Source organism: Phragmites australis, chromosome 12 (assembly GCF_958298935.1).
Source record: "Phragmites australis chromosome 12, lpPhrAust1.1, whole genome shotgun sequence".
Classification (NCBI taxonomy): domain Eukaryota; kingdom Viridiplantae; phylum Streptophyta; class Magnoliopsida; order Poales; family Poaceae; genus Phragmites; species Phragmites australis.
In genome coordinates this window covers 32,697,285-32,707,500 of record NC_084932.1, presented here as the reverse complement: position 1 = coordinate 32,707,500, position 10,216 = coordinate 32,697,285, and the positions used below count along the sequence as shown (strand labels likewise).

General features: G+C 43.5%; 1 protein-coding gene across 7 annotated transcripts in view; it reads right to left on the bottom strand.

Moving 5' to 3' along the window:
* LOC133886227 (disease resistance protein RGA5-like) overlaps positions 1-4,229 on the bottom strand; it is a 5,238-nt gene extending 1,009 nt beyond the window's left edge. For 5 of the 7 annotated variants that reach the window (XM_062325959.1, XM_062325962.1, XM_062325961.1 and 2 more), the window contains exons 1-2: positions 3,207-4,229; positions 1-1,913 (exon numbers count right to left, since the gene is read on the bottom strand). The exon at positions 1-1,913 is cut by the window's left edge and continues 197 nt beyond it. In XM_062325959.1, coding sequence (XP_062181943.1) covers positions 1-1,913; positions 3,207-4,048 — 2,755 coding nt within the window. In that variant the 5' untranslated portion in view covers positions 4,049-4,229. The remainder of the gene's footprint in view (positions 1,914-3,206) is intronic. The other 2 variants (XM_062325958.1, XM_062325957.1) reach the window with 1 other exon arrangement.
* Positions 4,230-10,216: the final 5,987 nt, after the last annotated feature.

The window sequence follows — 10,216 nt, the reverse complement described above, 5'->3', positions numbered from 1 at the left end:
TGTCACAGTCACCGTTGCCATCCTTTAAGGCCCGCACAAAGACAGCAGTGGAAAGGGATTGAAGGTTTGGCATCACGGCAGAGGGTATAGCACAAAGGCTGCAGTCGTTTTCTGTAGAGCACTTGAAGGGCATCGCATCGGTTCCATTCCATATATGAAGTGAAACGCTCGAGTCCTCCTTGTTGCGCTCAAACTGGACCATTGAACGTGGCAACGAGAACACCCTCAGGTTCTGGAAGCAGCCATCACTGGCATTAATATCACTTACTGTTACCGTGGACTCGAAAAAAAGCTGGAGATAACGGAGCTCCGTTAGCCAACCAAGGAGGTTCAGATCCCGCTCATCCAAACTAGCCACACACAATTCCAAGGAGGTGAGGTTGGGAAGACGTGTGGGATTAATGCATGACGGCAGCCTAGAGAACTCGATCCAATATAAAGCCAAATATCGGAGATGTCGCGGGAGGGTAAAGCCTGCTGCTTCCCACGTGGCTATATCCACTACTTCCGGAGTATAAATATAAAGTGTTAGATGCTGGATCTTGTGGAGATTGCGTAGAGACTCCACTAACTCTCTCTGCTGGCTCTCATCCATCACATCATCAATACTAGTCTCGAGCACCCTCAGTTCCCTCAGGCTGCCCAGCTCCTTCACAAACCGCCTCTGGGACTTGTCGTCCCTGCCAACAAGTATTTTCAGCTCCTCCAAGGACGTCAGCTTTCCAATCCCATCCAGCACACTCGTGTTCAACCAATCAGCGCGTAGGCACACCAACTGTGTTAGTAGAACAACGCTCGCGGGCAGTTCTGTTATACTAGTTTCTGCCACATCAAGTGTCTGCAGAAACTTGAGATCCCCTATTTCTTTCGGGAGCTCACGAATATTTGTGCCTCTTAGCCCAAGATACCTCAAGTGAAGTAAATTCCCAAGATTCTCAAGATGGAAATCTTCCCTAAATAGGCCATTCTCAAGATGGCAATCTCCCCCAAATCTGCAATTTTCTATGGCTAGCACCCGTAGAAGTTTAAAGCTCGAAAGCAGGACCAACCGATTAATACGACACCTAGAAGCAATATATGACCTCACTTGTGGCATGTCCATATGGTTAGCCTGATGAGTATTGTTCCGTACGGTTCTATTTTGGTGGGATAACCGACGTACATTGCTTTGTGATAATGTGCCTTCAACATTATCTAATATAGCAACAAAATTTTCTTCACATGACAAGGAACGGATGAGATCAAGAACCATATCATGAACACTACAACCTACTACAATGCCATCCCATTCGTTCTCCACTGCCTGGATCATGCTTCTATTTAAGAGATCGTTGAAGTATCCTTCTCCAAGCTCAAATAACGACAAATTTCCTTGTTTCTCATGGACAAAACCTTCAGCTATCCACTTCCATATCAAAGGATCTTTCTCAATAAAATAATCTTCTGGAAATGCACTTAGATACAGTAAGCATATCCTTAGATGTGAAGGCAAATCATAGTAGCTAAAAGACAATATCCTCATAGTATTTTCGACATGCCTGTTATCTTTATGTCCAAAACCAATAGCGCTATAGAGCTCACACCATTCTTCCCTTGGCTTACCCACCAACAAACTAGCCATTGTGATGATAGCTAACGGTATACCATCACATTTCTTCAAAATTTTATCGGGTATCTCATCCGGTTGGTTATCAAGACATTTTCCTTCACCACCAAATATCCTTGTATAGAATAACTTTTTAGAGTTGTCACATGAAAGTGGTTGTAGCTTGTAAACCTCACCAGCTTCTCTAGCAACTTCAAATTTACGAGTAGTTGTGATTATTCTACTTCCACAATTATTCTCAACAAGAGCCAATTTGATTGTTTCCCAAGATTGTGTCTCCCATATGTCGTCAATAACAATGAAATACCTATCCACATTAAGTGCAAGAACTATGAGTTACTAAAGCTATCTGGAGCGTCTATAAAAGAGAGAAGTGTGCCAACATCAAGAACAGTCATCAAAGATGTGCTCATACTTATTTGCAGAGGTTCAGTAATTATGGTTACGAGTCCATTATGCTTCCAGGAAAAATACGTAATTACTCATCTAAGTCCAGTTGTGAATTAATAATGTTTAAGTAGTAGACTTAAACTTAAATGTGTTGTAAACTAATGCTCAAAGCTGTTAACTGCGTTGCTCTTCTGTATAGCTAACAGTAAAATAAAAGTGTCCGTTCTTCTCAAATTTGAACAAAAAAATGTTATGTAGGAGAGTTCTTGACTACATGCTCTTATATATGTGGAGACTAAAATAAAAGCTCAAATATGCATGCTTGCAAAGGAAAAAAAATAATCAAACGAAGTAGCGTGGCATAGGTGACACGTATTAGTTCTTCTACATGAACCAAGGACCAAAGCGAAGTGAGGTGATGTCCATACGTGTGTCAGCCCCACGTAGAGGCTGAGCTATGGACGAATGTTGAACATGGCTATGAATCGATGAAACCACATATTTCTATGTAGATGCAAAATTCAACGCCTCTAGGTAAAAGGAAACAGAGGCAAATATAGAATTCTACCGTACCATGGCTGGGCTCAAATCTGTTTGCCCGCCTATGCTGTGCTCATTTTCAAATAAACTCCTAAAATAAACAATCATTTAAAATGTTAAATTCATGATATTAGTTTCTTAGAACTTTCAAATATTCACTACTTTCAGTAAATAAAGTTTGTTATGACGAGGAACTCTTGTTTTTTTTTAGAAATTTTGCGGCGCCTTCAACAACTGCACATATTACGCAATACAAAATCAAACCATCATATTACTAGTCATAAGGTCATAAGTATTGTGAACTTTTCAACCACAAATTACGTCACTACTCGGATATTATTTATAGGGACTGCTAGGTGAGTATAGGGCAAGGCTATTGATGCTCGTGTGCCCACTGTTCTGTAATAATTTGATAATGAGTAATTTGTAAAACAAAATAAGGAAAATAGCTGGTTGTAATGCTTCAACGGAACAATGACTAGTGGTCCAGTGGAGGAATTCATAAACCAATAGGATTTGTGCCATATGCAATGCATAAGTACAGAAAGGAACAAAAACACTTGCACGCTAGATGGCGCATACCTCATATTTTGAAGGAATTCCCGGAGTAGATCGATAAGCTAAAAAGGCACTTTATAGTGTAAGGAAGCATAGGGCGGGAGATGCGTACCTCCTGTTCTTAAGTAACTTTCGGATTTCATCTATGAGCTGCCTTTCATCCAATAGGTTGATCATATTGAAATTCTTCCTGTAATATTCCTTGTCAAGATCTATGAGAATATCCCTGAGGACTTTCTTCAAGTCAGGATTCCGGCCAACCGGAATGAAAGCCCCACAATTGAAGTCCCCTTTGAGCTTGTCATACACTGCTTTGGCAAGAGTGGTCTTGCCTAATCCCCCGACTCCGACAACAGAAACTTTCTTCATCTCCTTCTCAGGCACGTCATCCCTATGCTGGTAAGACAGCATGGATATGAGCTTGCCCCTTGCCTTGTCGATGCCAATGAGTTGCGTCACTTCTTTGTACATAGCTGCAAGGCGAGGATCAATAGTTGACGTCCTTGCGGCAGGGTTAGCCAGATTCTCATCGACTTTGTACCTAGCACGCCGCTCGGCCACCTCCTGAAGTTGCTTCCTGATGTCTTCGATGGCGCCTGCAATTTCACGGCGAGCCTTGCCCTTGCTGAACAGGTCGCCCATCTTCTTCAAGGCGCGTTTGAGCTTGCTTGTGTCGGCGGGCTCTCGGCCTTGGACTCGCACGAGGAAGGTGTCGAGGATGTCCTCCATGTCGTACGACGTCTCCCTGACCTTGCGTGCCCAGACCTTGACCGGCTCGTCGAGCTGGTCCCACGGAACTTCCGCAACCTGGCGGAGGGCGGCGTGGATGCTCTCTAGCTCCTCTGAGAGAAATTGCACTCGCTCCCTCATGCCCGTCTGTAGCTTGTACTCATCTCGGAGCAGCTGCAGCAGCTTGGGGGCGAGGTTGCCCATGGCCCCCGTCACCAGATCCATAGTGGCGACCTCTCAAGATTAATCACTCTATCTATCACCTTGGAAGTGCTTGCTCTTTCTATCTGCTTGCTTGGGATCCAGCAGACCGATGGAGCAGCAACATCAATTACTCGAATCTAATCAGCTGCCGGCCAGTACCTAATTATTGTGCGCACAGCAGGTTGTGAGGTTAGTTGTCTGGTGGTGGAGAAGAAGCTCGATCTACCGACCTCGTCTTAATTACTACTCCAGTTGGTACGAATTAGTCTTAGGCAGGCAAGTCTTCACCTATCGCTTTACCACCTAGGTCATCTCGATCGAAGTCACGTCTTCTTAAATAAAAAGAAAAACAAAAATACTCCATTTTATAATAACAGAGAAATCAAAGGATCGGTTGACTAGAAAATTATGCAATATTGCTAGCTTTCACGCAAAGGTAGTGATGGAATACTACTAGTTGGAACAAAATTAGGGAGGCCAGTCTTCACCTACTGCTGTTGCCGCCTAGATATGATGGTGAGCTCTCAAGATCTATCTGCTTGCTTGCTGTGTAGGTGTGGTGGGGATGGAAGTGTTTGGTTAGACTTGGAAACTCGCATGCTAAAGGTAAGGCTAGCTAGCCTACCACGCATTTCATTTGTGTATAGGAGAAAAGAGACCTATGAGAGTGAAAGATACTAGTAGGAGAAAAGGGGCAAGAACTCGAGTGGGGAATATTACTCCACAACAGGCCAGCTAGTTGTCGATACTGTCAGCTAATGCCACCAAGTTATTATCATTCTCAAGTTTTATTGCATCACAACGGTGATTGTTTGCAATAATAATATATGGAGGTTTCATCCAAACAACTGCTCACAAGTCAGAACTACATGTCTGAAGGGGGTAAAAAAACAAGAAACCAACCATCTTGGGTGTGTGCTACTGCAACTACACTCTCAAGACGCAGCAAAACCGGACACATGCATCGCCTCGCCAAATGGAGCTCGTTGCTGCTGTGCTCGGTTGAGAAGAGAAAGAGGAAGAAAGAAGATAGCAAGGCAAGGAACCGAACAGGTTGTTTCCCCTTGCTTTTGCCTCTCCACATGGGAACAGGGAAGGAGGACAGGACTCACCTCGACGGGAGATGCAGCGGCGTTGCGTGCCGGCGGCAGCAAGCAACACCTATAGGACCTGCGCGGTTGCAGTGGGGTGCGACAGTGCCAATGCAGTGAACTACAATTTATTATTAAATTCTTAGAAGTTCTAAATTTAAAGTTTCAAAATTATTTTTCCAAATAATCATATTTCATTATTATAAAGGTTCGGCAATCACACAATAATTAAGTTTGAGTCTTGAATTGGACTTTCAAATTCTAAATCTAAATTTAATGTAGCACACAAATTAATATAGCCAACATGTCTAGGTCTTTCGAGGACTGTGTGCAGGCAATTCGGCTGCACAAGTGCAAAAGAGGTGGGAAGGCATTGGGCCTAGAGGTCAGGGAGTCTCCAATCTGCATAGTACTAGTATTATTTTTCCGATCCTTCAACAGAAAAAAATTTCATCGAGGGGAGCTACCGGCGGATCGACCGAGAAGAGACAACCAGATCGAGATTATTGTCAGACCAATGAGGAAGAACTCAGATCCACGCATCTGCTGCTGCAGTACCAACAGATCTGCGTTGCACGTCTTTCAGACCACATGCTTTGATCGGTTTCAGAAACTGTTTCAGCTGGTACACTAACAGACAATACTACCAGCACAACTGAAGTGAGCCTCTGTTGGTTGGTAAGCACGAAGAACTGCAACTCAAGATTTTTCTCTTTTTTAGTTCTTCCTTCAACATTTGCCATTGCTTCTCAAATTTGGCATTTCTCAGATGCTATGGTTGCGATCTGGTCACCCAATGTAGTGAACTATGACTTTTCAGACCTCAGGCTTTGTTCAAACTCAGACCACCAGAGCCCGAAATTTCTCTTTTTCCGTTTATCCTCCACAGGTTGATTTTGTGTATGCAATTTTTGTACGGGTTTTTGAAATTGCATCACTCATACCTGTAAATTGTCTCAAATTTTATTGTTGCTATATCATTGAGAAATCAAGCAAAATATGAGCTCCGGGGGTGGTCGGTATTAGAAACAACGACCACCCCATCTGTAACTTCTCTTTCTTTTTTTTCCCCCTCCACAGGTTGTGTTTGCATCTGAAATTTCGTGTAGTCTTTCTCAATTCTGAAAGAAAACTCTAACCCTGCAGGGGTGGTCCGTATTTGAAATGAGCATTTTTTATCATTCGTCGGCTAAGTTCGGAGCTCCTCACGAGGGGGGGGGGGGTATCTGCTTTGGCCGTTTGGAGGACGGTGAGGATCCATCCTCCAATAGTATGGCCTTGTTTGGTAGAGCTCCAGATCCCTGATTGACCTTAGATCTATAGTTTGTAGGCTAAAATATAGTGGATTAAACATATATTTTTAGTCTAAAATGTAAACAAGATGACTCACCTAAACATTCTTAATGTATCTACAACTTCAGCTCCATGAAAAAATGGAGCTACAGTATCTACCTACAAATTTTTTTTGAACCTAGAACTCTGCCAAACATGGCCTATATATTGAACAAAAAATAGTTCTAGCATTTTTTAGTCGTGGCTGCAGTCCAGTCCAGTAGGGGTAAGAAAGTGAGCTCATCGAATTTATTTTTGTTGTTTAGAGAAAAGGTCTTCCCTGTTTTATTTATTGAAATAGCCATCGAATTTATTCTTTATTCTTCATTTCATTTCATCAGACACTCGATGAACAATCATCGCCATCCTATCGCTAGGTGTCACCACGCGGAGGATTGTGGACAGCGACATCCTATCATCATGGAAGTCAGCGTCACCTGACTCAATTGCTCACTACAAGCCCCGCGCTCTCAAGTTGACTCTCGTTATGAGAGCCCACTCGGAGTAGTTCATGCGTGTTAGCTTGGGGTAGACAACCGTCCCCCTGCTCTCCTTTGTCACCTGCTGCATCACTACCTCGCGGTTGCGCACCCTTGTCCTGTTGCCCCCGTGGATCCTTGGTGGAGTGAGGGACCCTGAAGGAGACTGCGATATGTTGTCAGCCATTGTCGACATAATCTCTACACCGGCTCTAATGCCACTTGTTGTAATTGGATCAAGAAAACACCCATGAGAACAACTGGAAACTCTAATCACTCCAGCACACGCGAGACAACAAGATGGTGCTGCACAAAAATGTTGCAGCTTTTCTTACTGTCTTTCTCCTATTATATAAAGTGAGGAGAAAGCAAACGTGATAACAAATTGGTCCCATTATTTGACCACAATCCACTTCGTCCACGCCATCCCACATCCAACGTGATTGCAGCTCCACTAGCTAACAAAAGCAACAGCCTCAACGTTAATGAGGGCACGCCTCATGCCACTAGCCATGCATGCAAAACTAATGTAAAGAACTAACATGCCAAACATAAAATGCAACGGGCTTAAGTCCAACAAAGAAAGTCGTGGCCCCGCCATTGCGGCCCAAAGAGGCAGTAGGAGAAGTGGTGCATGCCACGCTCACGGAGCTCCATGATAAGCAAGTTGTCCCACTTGCCCAGACAGAGGATGCCAACGAGCATGACATGGCTCTGGAGCTCCCACTACTACAGAATTCATTTAGTGAGACATTCTTGTGCAGATAGATCTACGGAGCCGCTTGTGCAAAGTGTATCACAGACTGCTCTAAACTAGAACCGTCTGAGACAATGACAACGAACAGTTCTAACAAAGTGGGACGCTCCATTGTAGATGGTTCTAAATAGGAATTGTCTATACTATTACTAATTGTACAGACAATTCCAAATTGGACCCATCTTTACTATTACTATCCTATAGTACAGACGGTTCTAGTTTGGAACCATCTATACTGTGCCTGTTTCAGTCCCCCCACCTCGTGCTCGAGCTTGTCTGAAATAGAGGAGCTTGCTGTTTGGAGAAGAGACCAATGATTTTGACCAAACTATTGGTAGATTTCGGTAGAAACTCAAAGATTCATTACTATTTGTTAGTCTAAGGTGAGCATTATGTTATAATTTGATTTAGATCTAGATTTGTGTTCTAATTTGGTCTTGAGAGCTAGCTAGATCTAGATCCAAATTTTTTTGAAGCTAGAACTCTGCCAAACATGGCCTATATATTGAACAAAAAATAGTTCTAGCATTTTTTAGTCGTGGTTGCAGTCCAGTCCAGTAGGGGTAAGAAAGTGAGCTCATCGAATTTATTTTTGTTGTTTAGAGAAAAGGTGTTCCCTGTTTCATTTATTGAAATAGCCATCGAATTTATTCTTTATTCTTCATTTCATTTCATCAGAAACTCGATGAACAATCATCGCCATCCTATCGCTAGGTGTCACCGCGCGGAGGATTGTGGATAGTGACATCCTATCATCATGGAAGTCAGCGTCACCTGACTCAATTGCTCGCTAGAAGCCCCGCGCTCTCAAGTTGACTCTCGTTATGAGAGCCCAGTCGGAGTAGTTCATGCGTGTTAGCTTGGGGTAGACAATCGTCCCCCTACTATCCTTTGTCACCTGCTGCTTCACTACCTCGCGGTTGCGCACCCTTGTCCTGTTGCCCCTGTGGATCCTTGGTGGAGTGAGGGACCCTGAAGGCGACTGCGATATGTTGTCAGCCATTGTCGACATAATCTCTACACCGGCTCTAATGCCACTTGTTGTAATTGGATCAAGAAAACACCCATGAGAACAACTGGAAACTCTAATCACTCGAGCACACGCGAGACAACAAGATTGTGCTGCACAAAAATGTTGCAGCTTTTCTTACTGTCTTTCTCCTATTATATAAACTGAGGAGAAAGCAAACGTGCTAACAAATTGGTCCCATTCTTTGACCACAATCCACTTCGTCCACGCCATCCCACATCCGACGTGATTGCAGCTCCACTAGCTAACAAAAGCAATAGCCTCAACGTTAATGAGGGCACGCCTCATGCCACTAGCCATGCATGCAAAACTAATGTAAAGAACTAACATGCCAAACATAAAATGCAACGGGCTTAAGTCCAACAAAGAAAGTCGTGGCCCCGCCATTGCGGCCCAAAGAGGCAGTAGGAGAAGTGGTGCATGCCACGCTCACGGAGCTCCATGATAAGCAAGTTGTCCCACTTGCCCAGACAGAGGATGCCAACGAGCATGACATGGCTCTGGAGCTCCCACTACTACAGAATTCATTTAGTGAGACATTCTTGTGCAGATAGATCTACGGAGCCGCTTGTGCAAAGTGTATCACAGACTGCTCTAAACTAGAACCGTCTGAGACAATGACAACGAACAGTTCTAACAAAGTGGGACGCTCCATTGTAGATGGTTCTAAATAGGAATTGTCTATACTATTACTAATTGTACAGACAATTCCAAATTGGACCCATCTTTACTATTACTATCCTATAGTACAGACGGTTCTAGTTTGGAACCATCTATACTGTGCCTGTTTCAGTCCCCCCACCTCGTGCTCGAGCTTGTCTGAAATAGAGGAGCTTGCTGTTTGGAGAAGAGACCAATGATTTTGACCAAACTATTGGTAGATTTCGGTAGAAACTCAAAGATTCATTACTATTTGTTAGTCTAAGGTGAGCATTATGTTATAATTTGATTTAGATCTAGATTTGTGTTCTAATTTGGTCTTGAGAGCTAGCTAGATCTAGATCCAAATTTTTTTGAAGCTAGAACTCTGCCAAACATGGCCTATATATTGAACAAAAAATAGTTCTAGCATTTTTTAGTCGTGGTTGCAGTCCAGTCCAGTAGGGGTAAGAAAGTGAGCTCATCGAATTTATTTTTGTTGTTTAGAGAAAAGGTGTTCCCTGTTTCATTTATTGAAATAGCCATCGAATTTATTCTTTATTCTTCATTTCATTTCATCAGAAACTCGATGAACAATCATCGCCATCCTATCGCTAGGTGTCACCGCGCGGAGGATTGTGGATAGTGACATCCTATCATCATGGAAGTCAGCGTCACCTGACTCAATTGCTCGCTAGAAGCCCCGCGCTCTCAAGTTGACTCTCGTTATGAGAGCCCAGTCGGAGTAGTTCATGCGTGTTAGCTTGGGGTAGACAATCGTCCCCCTACTATCCTTTGTCACCTGCTGCTTCACTACCTCGCGGTTGCGCACCCTTGTCCTGTTGCCCCTGTGGATCCTTG